Source organism: Oncorhynchus kisutch, linkage group LG18, assembly GCF_002021735.2.
Source record: "Oncorhynchus kisutch isolate 150728-3 linkage group LG18, Okis_V2, whole genome shotgun sequence".
NCBI lineage: Eukaryota > Metazoa > Chordata > Actinopteri > Salmoniformes > Salmonidae > Oncorhynchus > Oncorhynchus kisutch.
The window spans coordinates 12,269,552-12,289,468 of NC_034191.2; the positions used below are offsets into that span (position 1 = coordinate 12,269,552).

Below are 19,917 nucleotides of genomic sequence, written 5' to 3' on the forward strand. Positions count from 1 at the left end.
GATTTCAAAAAGGCTTTACGGAAAAAGCACAATCTGAGAACGGCGCTCAGAACCCAAAACAGCCAGAGGAATATCCGCCATTTTGGAATCAACAAAGTTAGAAACAACACCATTAAATATTCACTTACCTTTGATGATCTTCATCAGAAGGCACTCCCAGGAATCTCATTTCGACAATAAATTACTGATTTGTTCCATCATTTATGTCCAAATAACCACTTGTTGTTAGCGTGTTCAGCCCAGTAATCCTTCTTCACGAGGCGCAGGCACTTCATCCAGACAAAAACTAAAAGTTCTGTTACAGTCCTTTATAAACATGTCAAACGATGTATGGAATCAATCGTTAGGATGTTTTTAACACAAAACATCAATAATGTTCCAACCAGAGAATTCCTTCTCTGGTTCTCTTCTCTCAGAGAGGTAACTCTGTCGGGAGTGCTCGTCATGAGACCAAGGCTCTCTGCCAGACCACTGACTCAGAGGTCTCCATGAGCCCCTCCTTTATAGTAGAATCCTCATTCAAGTTTCAATAGACGGTTGACATCTAGTGGAAGCCCTAGGAAGTGCCAAGTAGGCCAAGCTTTGAAAAACCACAAACCTCAGATGTCCCACTTCCTGGTTGGATTTTTGTCAGGTTTTCGCCTGCTATATGAGTTCTGTTATACTCACAGACATCATTCAAACAGTTTTAGAAACTTCAGAGTGTTTTCTATCCAATACTAATATGCATATATTAGCATCTGGGACAGAGTAGGAGGCAGTTCACTCTGGGCATGCTATTCATCCAAAAGTGAAAATGCTGCCCCCTATCCCAAAAAAGTTAACCCTAGTAAAAATTCCCTGTCTTAGGTCAGTTAGGATCACCACTTTATTTTAAGAATGGGAAATGTCAGAATAAGAGTGGAGAGTGATTTATTTCAGTTTTTATTTCTTCCATCACATTCCCAGTGGGTCAGAAGTTTACATACACTCAATTAGTATTTGGTAGCATTGACTTTTAATTGTTTAACTTGTTTAACGTTTCGGGTAGCCTTCCACAAGCTTCCCACAATAAATTTGGTGAATTTTGTCCCATTCGTCCTGGCAGAGCTGGTGTAACTGAGTCAGATTTGTAGGCCTCCTTGCTCGCACATGCTTTTTCAGTTCTGCCCACAAATTTTCTATAGGATTGAGGTCAGGGCTTTGGGATGGCCACTTCAATACCTTGACTTTGTTGTCCTTAACTTTGGAAGTATGCTTGGGGTCATTGTCCATTTGGAAGGCCCATTTGCGGCCAAGCTTTATCTTCCTGACTGATGTCTTGAGATGTTCCTTCAATATATCCACATAATTTTCCACCCTCATGATGCCATCTTTGTGAAGTGCATCAGTCCGACTTGAAGCAAAGCATACCACAACATGATGCTGCCACCCCCGTGCTTCACGGTTAGGATGGCGCTCTTCAGTTTGCAAGCATCCCCCTTTTTCCTCCAAACAAAACAATGGTCATTATGGCCAAACAGTTCTATTTTTGTTTCATCAGACCAGAGGACATTTCTCCAAAAAGTATGATCTTTGTCCCCATGTGAAGTTGCAAACCATAGCCTGGCTTTTTTAATGGCAGTGGCTTCTTCCTTGCTGAGCGGCCTTTCAGGTCCTGTCGGTATAGGACTCGTTTTACTGTGGATATAGATACTTTTGTACCTGTTTCCTTCAGCATCTTCACAAGGTCCTTTGCTGCTGTTCTGGGATTGAGTTGCACTTTTCAAGACAAAGTACGTTCATCTCTAGGAGACAGAACGCGTGTCCTTCCCGAGCGGTATTTATTGGTCTTGGCTGATTTCTTTTGATTTTTCCCATGATGTCAAGCAAAGAGGCACTGAGTTTGAAGGTAGGCCTTGAAATACATCCACAGGTACACCTCCAAATGACTCAAATTATGTCAATTAGCCTATCAGAAGCTTCTAAAGCCATGACATTTTCAGGAATTTTCCAAGCTCTTTAAAGGCACAGTCAACTTCTGAACCACTGGAATTTTGATACAGTGAATTATAAGTGAAATAATCTGTCTGTAAACAATTGTTGGAAATATGAGTTGTGTCATGCACAAAGTACATGTCCTAACCGACTTGCCAAAACTATAGTTTGTTAACAAGAAATTTGTGGAGTGGTTTAAAACGAGTTTTAATGACTCCAACCTAAGTGTATGTACACTTCTGACTTCAACTGTATGTAAAAAAGTTATTTCTGTTAGTTGTAATTAATGTGCAAAAATGTCTAAACCTGTTTTTGCTTTGTCATTATGGGTATTGTGTGTAGATTGATGAGGAAGTTTCATTTATTTACTGAATTTTAGAATAAGGCTGTAACGTAACAAAATGTGGAAAAAGTGAAGGGGTCTGAATACTTTACGAATGCACTGTATATTTACACTATATTTATACAAAAGTATGTGGACACCCCTTCAAATGAGTGGATTCGGCTATTTCAGCCACCCTTTGCTCACAGGTGTATAAAATCGAGCACACAGCCATGAAATCTCCATAAGCCAACATTGGCAGTAGAATGGCCTTACTGAAGTGCACAGTGACTTTCAACGTGGCACCGTCATAGGATGCCACCTTTTCAACAAGTCAGTTTGTGAAATTTCTGCCGTGCTAGAGCTGTCCCAGTCAACTGAAAGTGCTGTTATTGTGAAAATGAAACGTCTAGGAGCAACAACGGCTCAGCCGCTAAGTGGTAGGCCACAAAATCTCACAGAACTGGACCGCCAAGTGCTGAAGTGTGTAGCGTGTGAAAATGGGCAGTCCTCGGTGGCAACACTCTCTACCGACTTCCAAACTGCCTCTGGAAGCAACGTCAGCACAAGAACTGTCAGACTGGAGCTTAATGAAATGGTTTCGCATGGCCGAGCAGCTGCACACAATCCTAAGAACACCATGCTCAATCCCAAGTGTTTGCTAGAGTGGTGTAAAGCTCGCTGCCATTGGACTCTGGAGCAGTGGAAACACTTTCTCTGGAGTGATGAAGCAAGCTTCACCATCTGACCGTCCGACAGACGAATCTGGGTTTGGCAGATGCCAGGAGAACGCTACCTGCCCCACAATGTGGTGATGAGATTGGACAATGGCCATATACTTCAGAGACTAACGTATTGAGACCAACATAGCAGACCGCAGTAAAAGAGGACTCAGTAAAACACTTGCTGTTAGGAAACGATCCAATTATAGTACTTTTGTTTTTAGGTCTGTGCCGGTCCAGTTTTTTGTTTTGGTCGGTTTGTTTTTATTTAGTGCCAACTGTTAAGTTTGGTGGCGGAATGAATCACAGTCTGGGGCTGTTTTTCATGGTTTGGGCTAGGCCTCTTAGTTCCAGTGAGGGGAAATCTTAACACTACAGAATACAATGACATTCTAGACTATTCTGTGCTTCCAACTTTGTGGCAACAGTTTGGGGAAGGCCCTTTCCTGTTTCAGCATGACAATGCCCCAGTGCAAAAAGTGAGGTCCATACAGAAATGGTTTGTGAGATCGGTGTTGAAGAACTTGACTGGCCTGCAAAAAGCCCTGACCTCAACCCCATCGAACACCTTGGGGATGAATTGGAATTGGCCATAATCATCCAACATCAGTGCCCGACCTCACTAATGCTCTTCCCAGAAGAGTGGAGGCTGTTACAGCAGCAAAAGGCGAGACCAACTCCATATTAATGCCCATGATTTTGGATTGAGATGTTCTACGAGCAGGTGTCCACATACTTTTGTTAATGTCAGCCTACAATCAATGCAGCCTCGGGATATGCGGTTTCAAGTTTGCAAATAGTTGTCGCGGTGTCTGCATGGAGCCGTCGCGGTGTCTGCTTGGGGGGTAATATATACGGCAGCGACCAAAGGAAATTATCTCGTAAAATAATGTAATCTGCATTTAATGATGAGGTATTCCACGCAATCATCTCTCTTAATCCACTCTTCATAAGTTAATCCTTCACCCAATATCTTCATGAAGGCTTTAAATGGCTTGGCCAATAGAGTTTCAAACTTTCAGAGCTAGAATCAGTCCTTGCGGCAAGAAAGTGCCTCCCTCTCACGTGTGTCTGTAACGTGAATCTAGTAGAGGGCTATCTACTACTGACACTACAGAGCCCAGGGTTATTTCTGAGTGATGGGGGAGGAACATATGTTGAATAGTAGTATGTCATTATGTCCTAATAACACAAGGCTGCCCAGACAGCAGATGCTGGAGGAGAGGGGGGGGAGAATATACGTTTATATTACTTTCACTGTAACCCCCCCCCCCTCCCCCTCCATAACTACCAACTAGGCCCACTAGAGAACCCAAGAGAAGGAGAACAAAAAAACACCTGCTCCCGCACACAGTGTTAGCATGTAGCGGTTAGCATGGAGCTGTGCACATCACCAGGCTAGGAACAGCTGCTCTCTCTCTTATTCTTGTGCCCCATGGCCACTGAGTGTGTTCTGCTTAATTAAGTCCCCCTAGCTGCTCGGCTGAGTCTGGGATCAGGTGTTTTGCACTTAATCGCCCCCCCCCCCCTCCTCTCATATGCCCCATCATATGGTTGTTTGACATTGTAGTTGTGTGAACTAAAGCTCTGACACAAAGGTGTCGATCACTCATAATGCCTGTATGAATTTAAAGCTCTGATGTGTTGGTTCAGTGTGATTGTCCTGTGAGGAATAGTTTTAAGTGGTCTGTGGAATGGAGAACTTAGGGGAAGAATGGGCTTTTCACAACCAAGGGGGCAAAAACACTCAACATCGACCAGTTAAAACACAGACACACACTGTCATACTCTGACACACAGACACTTCACCTCGTCTTTTTATTCAGGCACAGCTAGGACGTGCCATGGGGTCCTGGGTAGGGCTGGGCGATGTGGCCTAAAAATCCTATCTCAATTTTTTTTCAAACTTTTCAATAGATAACAAATATTTTTTTTGATAATTTTTCTCAAAATAAGTGTTGTGCATTTAAAGTTTAAATACACTGCATTTCAGACAGTCAGCAATAATCTAATGAGTTCAGTCATACCTAGGCTAAATATAGGCTTTCCACAGTCATAAGACCCACTACTAATATTTATCTATATAGTTAAACCTGCTTTTTTGATGTTGCAATGATCATTGATCTGGCATTCAAGTCTATGAAAAAGGCCCCTTTGTCATTACAGATTTAACTAGAACCATGTATAATGCAGATTCACTAATAATGACTAACATCTTGTAGCAGGCATTAGAAAATGAACACAGGTCTCATCAACAGCTAGATGCCCTCTATCTCACACAAATCACCAAGGAACCCTAAATCTGTAAACAAGGGCACCCTCATAGATGTTATCCTGACCAACTGACCCTCCAAATACACCTCCGCTGTCTTCAATCAGGATCTCAGCGATCACTGCCTCATTGCCTGTATCCGCTACGGGTCCGCAGTCAAACGACCACCCCTAATCACTGTCAAACGCTCCCTAAAGCAGCGAATGAGCAGGCCTTTCTAATCGACCTGGCCCGGGTATCCTGGAAGGATATTGACCTCATCCCGTCAGTTGAGGATGCCTGGTCATTCTGTAAAAGTAACTTCCTCACCAACTTAGATAAGCATGCTCCGTTCAAAAAATTCAGAACTAAGAACAGATATAGCCCCTGGTTCACTCCAGACCTGACTGCCCTCGGCCAGCACAAAAACATCCTGTGGCGGACTGCAATAGCATCGTATAGTCCCCGCGATATGCAACTGTTCAGGGAAGTCAGGAACCAATACACGCAGTCAGTCAGGAAAGCAAAGGCTTGCTTTTTCAAGCAGAAATTTGCATCCTGTAGCTCTAACTCCAAAAAGTTCTGGGACACTGTAAAGTCCATGGAGAACAAGAGCAACTCCTCCCAGCTAATCACTGCACTGAGGCTAGGTAACACGGTCCCCACCGATAAATCCATGATAATCAAAAACTTCAACAAGCATTTCTCAACGGCTGGCCATGCCTTCCTCCTGGCTACCCCAACCCCAGCCAACAGCTCCGCACCCCCCGCAGCTACTTGCCCAAGCCTCCCCAGCTTCTCCTTTACCCAAATCCAGATAGCAGATGTACTGAAAGAGCTGCAAAACCTAGACCCGTACACATCACCTAGGCTTGACAATCTGGACCCTCTATTTCTGAAACTATCCGCCGCAATTGTCGCAACCCCTATTACCAGCCTGTTCAACCTCTTTCATATCATCTGAGATCCCCAAGGACTGGAAAGCTGCCGCGGTCATCCCCCTCTTCTCCGCTGTGCAATCTGGTTTCCGAGCCGGTCACGGGTGCACCACAGCCACGCTCAAGGTACTAAACGATATCATAACCGCCACCGATGAAAGACAGTACTGTGCAGCCGTCTTTATCGACCTGGCCAAGGCTTTTGACTCTGTCAATCACCATATTCTTATCGGCAGATAAGAAGTCTAATGACTGCCTTGCCTGGTTCACCAACTACTTTGCAGACAGAGTTCAGTGTGTCAAATCGGTGGGCATGTTGTCCGGCCCTCTGGCTGTCTCTATGGGGGTGCCACAGGGTTCAATTCTCGGGCCGACTATTTTCTCTGTATATATCAATGATGTTGCTCTTGCTGCGGGCGATTCCCTGATCCACCTCTACTCAGACGAAACCATTCTGTATACTTCTGGCCCTTCCCTGGACACTGTGCTATCTAACCTCCAAACAAGCTTCAATGCCTTACAACACTCCTTCCATGGCCTCCAACTGCTCTTAAATGCTAGTAAAACCAAATGCATGCTTTTCAACCGTTCGCTGCCTGACCCGCACGCCTGACTAGCATTCACACGCTGGATGGTTCCGACCTAGATTATGTGGACATCTATAAGTACCTAGGTGTCTGGCTAGACTGTAAACTCTCCTTCCAGACTCATATCAAACATCTCCAATCCAAAATCAAATCTAGAATCGGCTTTCTATTTCGCAACAAAGCCTCCTTCACTCACACCGCCAAACTTACCCTAGTAAAACTGACTATCCTGCCGATCCTCGACTTCGGCGACGTCAGCTACAAAATAGCTTCCAATACTCTACTCAGCAAACTGGATGCAGTTTATCACAGTGCCATCCGTTTTGTTACTAAAGCACCTTATACCACCCACCACTGCGACCTGCATGCTCTAGTCGGCTGGTCCTCGCTACATATTCGTCGCCAGACCCACTGGTTCCAGGTCATCTACAAGTCCATGCTAGGTAAAGCTCCACCTTATCTCAGTTCACTGGTCACAATGGCAACACCCACCCGGTGCACGCACTCCAGCAGGTGTATCTCACTGATCATCCCTAAAGCCAACACCTCATTTGGCTGCCTTTCCTTCCAGTTCTCTGCTGCCTGTGATTGGAACGAATTGCAAAAATCGTTGAGGTTGGAGACTTTTATCTCCCTCACCAACTTTAAACATCTGCTATCTGAGCAGCTAACCGATCGCTGCAGCTGTACATAGTCCATCGGTAAATAGCCCACCCAATTTACCTACCTCATCCCCATACTGTTTTTATTTATTTACTTTTCTGCTCTTTTGCACACCAGTATCTCTACCTGCACATGACCATCTGATAATTTATCACTCCAGTGTTAATGCAAAAACAAAGTGTTGGAGAAGAAAGTAAAAGTGCAATATGTGCCATTTAAGACAGCTAACTCTTAACATATGAAAACTGGTGGTTCCTTTTAACATGAGTCTTCAATATTCCCAGGTAAGAAGTTTTAGGTTGTAGTTATTATAGGAATATTAGGACTATTTCTCTGTATACGATTTGTATTTCATTAACCTTTGACTATTGGATGTCTTTCAATTTGCAGAGGTTTTGTTTCCTGACTACTGAACATGACGGTTGAGCAGAATCTCTGATGAAGCAATAAGTCTCGAGGGGGTGTGGTATATGGCCAATATACCACGGCTAAGGGCTGTTCTTAGGCACGACGTAATGCGTAGTGCATGGACTCAGCCCTTAGCCGTTGTATATTGCCCATATACCACAAACCCCCGAGGTGCCTTATTGCTATTATAAACTGGTTACCAACGTAATTAGAGCAGTTAAAATAAATGTTCTGTCATACCCGTGGTATACGGCCTGATATACCACAGCGGTCAACCAATCTTCATTCAGGGCTCAAACCACCCAGTTTATACTAAACTACCAGAGAGGAAAGGAAAACAGCAGTACTTGTTTATTAAGATAGTATTTAATGTTGGATTTGAGTGGCAACAGTAGTGGTAGCAGACTTTATGTTTGTGGGGGTAGATTAGTGGTATCACGGTGGGTTGGTTCCCTCTGTCTTATTGTACTGATGACCTCCTTTATCAAGTGTGAGCCAGCCGTCACCATGGATACCTGGGGAGGGGGAGCTGTGATGGAATGGGGAAAGGGAGAGCAGGCAAACGAAAGAGGAGAGAGAACCCGAGTACGGAAGGGGTAAAGAGATGGGAGAGAGGAATATATCTGATTGAGGTTGAGTGGGTTCCAATCAGTGACTCTGACCTGCTATCTCTCTTCTTCACTTCCAATCAATGACACTTAGCATGGAACCAGGGGTCTGGAGTGGCAGTGTGCAGGTTCAAGCCCAGCATTAACACACAAGTCAACTAACTGTGTCTGTGTGTGTGTCAGAGGCTGCCTCGGAACCTGTCCTTTGGCCAGCGATAGCTAGTTAACCAACAGGACTGGCGCGCACAGGGTTCCCACAGAGTGGCGCGCACAGGGTTCCCACAGAGTGGCGCGCACAGGGTTCCCACAGAGTGGCGCGCACAGGGTTCCCACAGAGTGGCGCGCACAGGGTTCCCACAGAGTGGCGCGCACAGGGTTCCCACAGAGTGGCGCGCACAGGGTTCCCACAGAGTGGCGCGCACAGGGTTCCCACAGAGTGGCGCGCACAGGGTTCCCACAGAGTGGCGCGCACAGGGTTCCCACAGTGCACTCTTGGCTTACTATGCTGCTACAGTGTTCCTCTCAACAGTCAGCAGCTGAATCATTTATACCTGGCCTTATTCATTCTCTCCCTGCCTCTCTCTCCCTGCCTCTCTCTCCCTGCCTCTCTCTCCCTGCCTCTCTCTCCCTGCCTCTCTCTCGCTCTCCTTGCCCCTCTCTCTCCTGCCTCGCTCTCCTTGCCCCTCTCTCTCCTGCCTCTCTCTCCTTGCCCCTCTCTCGCTCTCCTTGCCCCTCTCTCTCCTGCCTCTCTCTCTCCTTGCCCATCTCTCTCCCTGCCTCTCTCTCCTTGCCCCTCTCTCGCTCTCCTTGCCCCTCTCTCCTGCCTCTCTCTCTCCTTGCCCCTCTCTCTCTCTCCTTGCCCCTCTCTCTCTCTCCTTGCCCCTCTCTCTCTCTCCTTGCCCCTCTCTCGCTCTCCTTGCCCCTCTCTCCTGCCTCTCTCTCCTTGCCCCTCTCTCTCTCTCCTTGCCCCTCTCTCTCTCTCCTTGCCCCTCTCTCTCTCTCCTTGCCCCTCTCTCTCTCCTGCCTCTCTCTCTCCTTGCCCCTCTCTCTCCTTGCCCCTCTCTCTCCTTGCCCCTCTCTCTCCTTGCCCCTCTCTCTCCTTGCCCCTGTCTCTCCTGCCTCTCTCTCCTGCCTCTCTCTCCTGCCCCTCTCTCTCTCGCTCTCTCCCTGCCCCTCTCTCTCTCGCTCTCTCCCTGCCCCTCTCTCTCTCGCTCTCTCCCTGCCCCTCTCTCTCTCGCTCTCTCCCTGCCCCTCTGCCATTCTTTCTCTCTCGCTCTCTCCCTGCCCCTCTGCCATTCTTTCTCTCTCTGCCTCTCTCTGGGAAAGAGGGGGAAGGATTGAGAGTGAGTCTGAAGAAACGAGTGAGTTGTTGAAGATGAGGCGATGGATCAGTGCATGTTATCCTGTAGGCTTGTGATTGTGTGTGCACATAGCTGCTCTGCCTGGATGGAGCCTCAGGCCGTGTGTCTGCCTGGGGCCATATAGGGTGGTAGGAGGAGGTAGAGAACAGTGGATGAGAGAGAGAGAGAGAGAGACGGGCTGCCAAATTTTGATGCATTAATTAAAAATCAAATCAATCAAATCAAATTTGATTTGTCACATACACATGGTTAGCAGATGTTAATGCGAGTGTAGTGAAATGCTTGTGCTTCTAGTTCCGACAGTGCAGTAATAACCAACAAGTAATCTAGCTAACAATTCCAAAACTACTCTTATACACAGTGTAAGGGGATAAAGAATATGTACATAAAGATATATGAGTGAGTGATGGTACAGAGCGGCATAGGCAAGATACAGTAGATGGGATGAGTTTGTAAACAAGTGGCATAGTTAAAGTGGCTAGTGATACATGTATTACATAAAGATGCAGTAGATGATGTAGAGTACCGTATATACATATGAGATGAATAATGTAGGGTATGTAAACATTATATTAGGTAGCATTGTTTAAAGTGGCTAGTGATATATTTTACATCATTGCCCATCAATTCCCATTATTAAAGTGGCTGGAGTTGAGTCCGTGTCATTGACAGTGTGTTGGCAGCAGCCACTCAATGATAGTGGTGGCTGTTTAACAGTCTGATTGCCTTGAGATAGAAGCTGTTTTTCAGTCTCTCGGTCCCAGCTTTGATGCACCTGTACTGACCTCGCCTTCTGGATGATAGCGGGGTGAACAGGCAGTGGCTCGGGTGGTTGTTGTCCTTGATGATCTTTATGGCCTTCCTGTGACATCGGGTGGTGTAGGTGTCCTGGAGGGCAGGTAGTTTGCCCCCGGTGATGCGTTGTGCAGACCTCACTACCCTCTGGAGAGCCTTACGGTTGTGGGCGGAGCAGTTGCCGTACCAGGCGGTGATACAGCCCGACAGGATGCTCTCGATTGTGCATCTGTAGAAGTTTGTGAGTGTTTTTGGTGACAAGCCACATTTCTTCAGCCTCCTGAGGTTGAAGAGGCGCTGCTGCGCCTTCTTCACGATGCTGTCTGTGTGGGTGGACCAATTCAGTTTGTCTGTGACTACCCTCTCCACTACTGTTCCATCAATGTGGATAGGGGGGTGTTCCCTCTGCTGTTTCCTGAAGTCCACAATCATCTCCTTAGTTTTGTTGACGTTGAGTGTGAGGTTATTTTCCTGACACCACACTCCGAGGGCCCTCACCTCCTCCCTGTAGGCCGTCTCGTCATTGTTGGTAATCAAGCCTACCACTGTTGTGTCGTCCGCAAACTTGATGATTGAGTTGGAGGCAAATGTTTCCCCAAAATTCAATAACACAAATATCCCCACAACACAGTGCATTTGAACATGTTCACATTGTAACACCTTACGCCTATTGAAAACAACACTTTTCAGTAGCCTTGTAGAAAGTCTAGATCCCTTACCCCACTGAGTGTAGATCCCTGACCCTGCTGAGTCTAGAACCCCCCCTGACCCTGCTGAGTCTAGAACCCCCCCTGACCCTGCTGAGTCTAGAACCCCCCCTGACCCTGCTGAGTCTAGAACCCCCCCCTGACCCTGCTGAGTCTAGAACCCCCCCCCCCCCCGACCCTGCTGAGTCTAGAACCCCCCCCTGACCCTGCTGAGTCTAGAACCCCCCCCTGACCCTGCGGAGTCTAGAACTCCCCTGGCCCTACGACCAAGGGAGCGAGAGGGATGCACATGGGGGGCACCTTTATTTTCTATCAGCAGCAGGAGGTGATCCTGTCATGGCCTGATTAATCAGACACAGAGCAACACACACACACACACACACACTGAGTCAACACTAAATAACATGTACACAGTCTACACTCAGCAGTAAAATACATATGGGGCACACAAATCGGAGCACCACACTGGCTGACTGGCTGACTGGCTGACTGGCTGGCTGGCTGGCTGGCTGGCTGGCTGGCTGACTGGCGCACACACTTGACTCTCAACACATTTGCCTGTGATTAGCTCATCTGTGTATTGATCCATTGCTTGGTGGATAATTTGGCAAATTCCTCTCTCTCTCTCTCTCTCTCTCTCTCTCTCTCTCTTCCTCTCTTGATCTCTCTCTCTCTCTCTTCCTCTCTTGATCTCTCTCTCTCGATTTTTCTCTCTCTCTCTCCCTCTCTCGATCTCTTTCTCTCTCTCTCTCTTCCTCTCTTGATCTCTCTCTCTCTCCCTCTCTCAATCTCTCTCTTCCTCAATCTCTCTCTTCCTCTTGATCTCTCTCTCTCTTCCTCTCTCAATCTCTCTCTTCCTCAATCTCTCTCTTCCTCTTGATCTCTCTCTCTCTTCCTCTCTCGATCTCTCTCTTCCTCTCTCGATCTCTCTCTTCCTCTCTCGATCTCTCTCTTCCTCTCTCGATCTCTCTCTTCCTCTCTCGATCTCTCTCTTCCTCTCTCGATCTCTCTCTTCCTCTCTCGATCTCTCTCTTCCTCTCGATCTCTCTCTTCCTCTCGATCTCTCTCTTCCTCTCGATCTCTCTCTTCCTCTCGATCTCTCTCTTCCTCTCGATCTCTCTCTTCCTCTCGATCTCTCTCTTCCTCTCGATCTCTCGATCTCTCGATCTCTTCCTCTCGATCTCTCGATCTCTTCCTCTCGATCTCTCGATCTCTTCCTCTCTCGTCTCTTCCTCTCTCGGTCTCTTCCTCTCTTGGTCTCTCTTCCTCTCTTGGTCTCTCTTCCTCTCTTGGTCTCTCTTCCTCTCTCGATCTCTTCCTCTCTCGATCTCTTCATCTCTCTTCCTCTCTCGATCTCTCTTCCTCTCTCGATCTCTCTTCCTCTCTCGATCTCTCTCTTCTCTCGATCTCTCTCGATCTCTCTTCCTCTCTCGAGATCTCTCTCTCTCGATCTCTATCTTTTTGTTCCTTCTCAGTGGCAGATGGTGTGTTTTGCTTTGGTCCCTCCATTGTTTTGCTGGTGTGCATTGGGGCTACGCCTGTCTGAGGGTGCCTACATATACACACATACAGATACCTATACATTGAGTGTACAAACCATTAGGAACACCTCCCTACTATTGAGTTGCCATGTTGACTCCAAGTTGGCTGGGTGTCATTTAGGCGGTGGACCAATCTTGATACACAAAGGAAGCCGTTGAGCGTGAAAAACCCAGCAGCGTTGCAGTTCTTGACCCACTCTAAATGACACAAATACACAATCCATGTCTCAATTGTGTCGAGGCTTAAAAATCCTTCATTAACCCGTCTCCTCCCCTTCATCTACACACTGATTTGAAGTGGATTTAACAGGTGATTTCAACAAGGGTTGAATCCAGGTAAAAGCTGTGTCATGGAAAGACAGCCCTCAGTGTACATAAACACACATCAATTAATACAACTGTGAACACGCAACTCTATCACACACACACACACACACACTAGTACAACCGTTCAGCATAAGATCCCTCAACATAAACGAACACAGGCCTCTACCATGACTGTGATTGATGTGCTTCATTATAATCATGATCTGTTGCTGTTTTAATTTCAGATTTGCATATCCACTCCCACCTCTTCCTCATTTGCATACAACGAGAATGGCGAGCGGGCACCCCACTGACAAATACAGTTTCATGTACCAACCAGACACGCACAAGAGGTACGACACACACACACACACACACACACACACGAGGTGCAATACACACACAAGGTATAATACACACACACACACACACAAGGTACAATACACACACAAGGTATAATACACACACAAGGTACAATACACACACACAAGGTATAATACACACACACAAGGTACAATACACACACACAAGGTATAATACACACACACAAGGTACAATACACACACAAGGTACAATACACACACAAGGTACAATACACACACAAGGTACAATACACACACACACACAAGGTACAATACACACACACACACAAGGTATAATACACATACACACACAAGGTATAACACACACACACACACAAGGTCTAACACACACACACACAAGGTCTAACACACACAAGGTATAACACACACACACACACACAAGGTATAACACACACACAAGGTATAACACACACACACACACACACACAAGGTATAACACCACACACCACACACACACACACCACACCAACACACACAAGGTATAACACACAAGGTATAACACACACACACAAGGTATAACACACACACAAGGTATAACACACACACAACACACACACACACACAAGGTATAACACACACACACAAGGTATAACACACACACACACAAGGATAACACACACACACACACACACACAAGGTATAACACACACACACAAGGTATAACACACACACACACAAGGTATAACACACACACACACACAAGGTATAACACACACACACACACACAAGTATAACACACACACACACACACACAAGGTATAACACCACACACACAAGGTATAACACACACACACACAAGGTATAACACACACACACACAAGGTATAACACACACCACACAAGGTTAACACACAACACAAGTATAACACCACACACACATAGGTATATCACACACACACAAGGTATAACACCACAACACAAGGTATAACACACACACAAGGTATAAACACACACACACACAAGGTATAACACATCACACACCACACAAGGTATAACACACACACACACACACAAGGTATAACACACACACACACACACACACAAGGTATAACACAGCACACACACAAGGTATAACACACACACACAAGGTATAACACACACACACACACACACAAGGTATAACACACACACACACAAGGTATACACACACACACACCAACACACACACACAAGGTATAACACACACACACACACAAGGTATAAACCACACACACACACAAGTTATAACACACACACACACCCACAGTATAACACACCACACACACACCAAGTATAACACACACACACACACCACACACAAGGTAATAACACACACACACACACACACACACAAGGTACAATACACACACAAGGTATAATACACACACAGTACAATTACAGACACACAACACACAGGTACAATACACACACACAAGGTACAATACACACACAAGGTATAATACACACACAAGGTACAATACACACACACAAGGTACAATACACACACACAAGGTATAATACACACACACAAGGTACAATACACACACAAGGTACAATACACACACAAGGTACAATACACACACACACACAAGGTATAACACACACACACACACACACAAGGTATAACACACACACACACACACACACAAGGTATAACACACACACACACACAAGGTATAACACACACACACACACACACACAAGGTATAACACACACACACACAAGGTATAACACACACACACACACACACAAGGTATAACACACACACACACACACAAGGTATAACACACACACACACAAGGTATAACACACACACACACAAGGTATAACACACACACACACACACACACACAAGGTATAACACACACATACACACACAAAAGGTATAACACACACACACAAAAGGTATAACACACACACACACAAAGGTATAACACACACACACACACACACAAGGTATAACACACACACACACACACAAGGTATAACACACACACACACACAAGGTATAACACACACACACACACAAGGTATAACACACACACACACAAGGTATAACGAACACACAAGGTATAACACACACACACACACACACAAGGTATAACACACACACACGGTATAACACACACACACACACAAGGTATAACACACACACACACAAGGTATAACACACACACACACACAAGGTATAACACACACACACACAAGGTATAACACACACACACACACACACACACACAAGGTATAACACACACACACACAAGGTATAACACACACACACACACACACAAGGTATAACACACACACACACACAAGGTATAACACACACACACAAGGTATAACACACACACACACACACACACAAGGTATAACACACACACACACACAAAAGGTATAACACACACACAAAAGGTATAACACACACACACACACAAGGTATAACACACACACACACACACACAAGGTATAACGAACACACAAGGTATAACACACACACACACACACACAAGGTATAACACACACACACACAAGGTATAACGAACACACAAGGTATAACACACACACACACACACACAAGGTATAACACACACACACGGTATAACACACACACACACACACAAGGTATAACGAACACACAAGGTATAACACACACACACACACACACAAGGTATAATACACACACACACAAGAGTACAGCACACACACACAAGGTACAACACACACACACCAGACATGTACAAGAGGTAACACACACACCAACTCATAGTTTCAATAGACCAACCAAACACACGAGGTATGGACAGGTACTAACACGACACTCTCACACCAGTAAGACCTACACAGTAGGATAAGGTAAGTACACACATGATGAGGATGTGTTATCAACGGTGTGAATCGCTCTGTTCATCTCCTCTTTATGAATGTAGATTGTGTGAGAAAGAGGCTGGGCTTGTCCTGTTGTTTTTGACTGAGTAACTATTAGAGACCCAGCTTGTCCTATTGTTGTTTTTGACTGAGTAACTATTAGAGACCCGGCTTGTCCTGTTGTTTTTGACTGGGTAACTATTAGAGACCCGGCTTGTCCTGTTGTTGTTTTTGACTGGGTAACTATTAGAGACCCGGCTTGTCCTGTTGTTGTTTTTGACTGGGTAACTATTAGAGACCCGGCTTGTCCTGTTGTTTTTGACTGGGTAACTATTAGAGAGACCCGGCTTGTCCTGTTGTTTTTGACTGGGTAACTATTAGAGACCCGGCTTGTCCTGTTGTTTTTGACTGGGTAACTATTAGAGACCCGGCTTGTCCTGTTGTTTTTGACTGGGTAACTATTAAAAAGAGACCCGCCTTGTCCTGTTGTTTTTGGCTGGGTAACTATTAAAAAGAGACCCGCCTTGTCCTGTTGTTTATGACTGAGTAACTATTAAAGAGACCCGGCTTGTCCTGTTGTTTATGACTGAGTAACTATTAGAGACCCGGCTTGTCCTGTTGTTTTTGACTGAGTAACTATTAAAGAGACCCGGCTTGTCCTGTTGTTTTTGACTGAGTAACTATTAGAGACCCGGCTTGTCCTGTTGTTGTTTTTGACTGAGTAACTATTAGAGACCCGGCTTGTCCTGTTGTTGTTTTAGACTGAGTAACTATTAGAGACCCGGCTTGTCCTGTTGTTTATGACTGAGTAACTATTAGAGACCCGGCTTGTCCTGTTGTTTATGACTGAGTAACTATTAGAGACCCGGCTTGTCCTGTTGTTTTTGACTGAGTAACTATTAAAAAGAAACCCGCCTTGTCCTGTTGTTTTTGGCTGAGTAACTATTAGAGACCCGGCTTGTCCTGTTGTTTTTGACTGAGTAACTATTAAAAAGAGACCCGCCTTGTCCTGTTGTTTTTGACTGAGTAACTATTAAAGAGACCCGGCTTGTCCTGTTGTTTTTGACTGAGTAACTATTAGAGACCCGGCTTGTCCTGTTGTTTATGACTGAGTAACTATTAGAGACCCGCCTTGTCCTGTTGTTTATGACTGAGTAACTATTAGAGACCCGCCTTGTCCTGTTGTTTTTGACTGAGTAACTATTAAAGAGACCCGGCTTGTCCTGTTGTTTATGACTGAGTAACTATTAGAGACCCGGCTTGTCCTGTTGTTGTTTTAGACTGAGTAACTATTAGAGACCCGCCTTGTCCTGTTGTTTTTGACTGAGTAACTATTAGAGACCCGGCTTGTCCTGTTGTTGTTTTAGACTGAGTAACTATTAGAGACCCGGCTTGTCCTGTTGTTTATGACTGAGTAACTATTAGAGACCCGGCTTGTCCTGTTGTTTATGACTGAGTAACTATTAGAGACCCGCCTTGTCCTGTTGTTTATGACTGAGTAACTATTAGAGACCTGGCTTGTCCTGTTGTTTTTGACTGGGTAACTATTAGAGACCCGGCTTGTCCTGTTGTTTTTGACTGAGTAACTATTAGAGACCCGGCTTGTCCTGTTGTTTATGACTGAGTAACTATTAGAGACCCGGCTTGTCCTGTTGTTTTTGACTGAGTAACTATTAAAAAGAGACCCGCCTTGTCCTGTTGTTTTTGACTGAGTAACTATTAGAGACCCGGCTTGTCCTGTTGTTTTTGACTGAGTAACTATTAAAAAGAGACCCGCCTTGTCCTGTTGTTTTTGACTGAGTAACTATTAAAGAGACCCGGCTTGTCCTGTTGTTTTTGACTGAGTAACTATTAAAGAGACCCGGCTTGTCCTGTTGTTTTAGACTGAGTAACTATTAGAGACCCGCCTTGTCCTGTTGTTGTTTTAGACTGAGTAACTATTAGAGACCCGCCTTGTCCTGTTGTTGTTTTAGACTGAGTAACTATTAGAGACCCGCCTTGTCCTGTTGTTTTTGACTGGGTAACTATTAGAGAGACCCGGCTTGTCCTGTTGTTTTTGACTGAGTAACTATTAGAGAGACCCGCCTTGTCCTGTTGTTTTTGACTGGGTAACTATTAGAGAGACCCGGCTTGTCCTGTTGTTTTTGACTGAGTAACTATTAGAGAGACCCGCCTTGTCCTGTTGTTTTTGACTGGGTAACTATTAGAGAGACCCGGCTTGTCCTGTTGTTTTTGACTGAGTAACTATTAGAGACCCGGCTTGTCCTGTTGTTTATGACTGAGTAACTATTAGAGACCCGGCTTGTCCTGTTGTTTATGACTGGGTAACTATTAGAGACCCGGCTTGTCCTGTTGTTTTTGACTGAGTAACTATTAAAAAGAGACCCGCCTTGTCCTGTTGTTTTTGACTGAGTAACTATTAGAGACCCGGCTTGTCCTGTTGTTTTTGACTGAGTAACTATTAAAAAGAGACCCGCCTTGTCCTGTTGTTTTTGACTGAGTAACTATTAAAGAGACCCGGCTTGTCCTGTTGTTTTTGACTGAGTAACTATTAAAGAGACCCGGCTTGTCCTGTTGTTTATGACTGAGTAACTATTAGAGACCCGGCTTGTCCTGTTGTTGTTTTAGACTGAGTAACTATTAGAGACCCGCCTTGTCCTGTTGTTTTTGACTGAGTAACTATTAGAGACCCGGCTTGTCCTGTTGTTGTTTTAGACTGAGTAACTATTAGAGACCCGCCTTGTCCTGTTGTTGTTTTAGACTGAGTAACTATTAGAGACCCGCCTTGTCCTGTTGTTGTTTTAGACTGAGTAACTATTAGAGACCCGCCTTGTCCTGTTGTTTTTGACTGGGTAACTATTAGAGAGACCCGGCTTGTCCTGTTGTTTTTGACTGAGTAACTATTAGAGAGACCCGCCTTGTCCTGTTGTTTTTGACTGGGTAACTATTAGAGAGACCCGGCTTGTCCTGTTGTTTTTGACTGAGTAACTATTAGAGACCCGGCTTGTCCTGTTGTTTATGACTGAGTAACTATTAGAGACCCGGCTTGTCCTGTTGTTTATGACTGAGTAACTATTAGAGACCCGGCTTGTCCTGTTGTTTATGACTGAGTAACTATTAGAGACCCGGCTTGTCCTGTTGTTTTTGACTGGGTAACTATTAGAGACCCGGCTTGTCCTGTTGTTTTTGACTGAGTAACCATTAGAGACCCGGCTTGTCCTGTTGTTTATGACTGAGTAACTATTAGAGACCCGGCTTGTCCTGTTGTTTTTGACTGAGTAACTATTAAAAAGAGACCCGCCTTGTCCTGTTGTTTTTGGCTGAGTAACTATTAGAGACCCGGCTTGTCCTGTTGTTTTTGACTGAGTAACTATTAAAAAGAGACCCGCCTTGTCCTGTTGTTTTTGACTGAGTAACTATTAAAGAGACCCGGCTTGTCCTGTTGTTTATGACTGAGTAACTATTAGAGACCCGGCTTGTCCTGTTGTTGTTTTAGACTGAGTAACTATTAGAGACCCGCCTTGT

General features: G+C 45.2%; 1 protein-coding gene across 4 annotated transcripts in view; it reads left to right on the forward strand.

The window, feature by feature from the left end:
* Positions 1–19,917, forward strand: part of LOC109909287 (protein FAM168A) — a 56,616-nt gene that overhangs the window by 5,943 nt on the left and 30,756 nt on the right. For 3 of the 4 annotated variants that reach the window (XM_031795491.1, XM_031795492.1, XM_031795494.1), the window contains exon 2: positions 13,411–13,518. The exons of the other annotated variant lie outside the window; for it this stretch is intronic. In XM_031795491.1, the coding sequence (XP_031651351.1) occupies positions 13,457–13,518 (62 nt within the window). In that variant the 5' untranslated portion in view covers positions 13,411–13,456. The remainder of the gene's footprint in view (positions 1–13,410; positions 13,519–19,917) is intronic. 4 annotated transcript variants of the gene reach the window in all.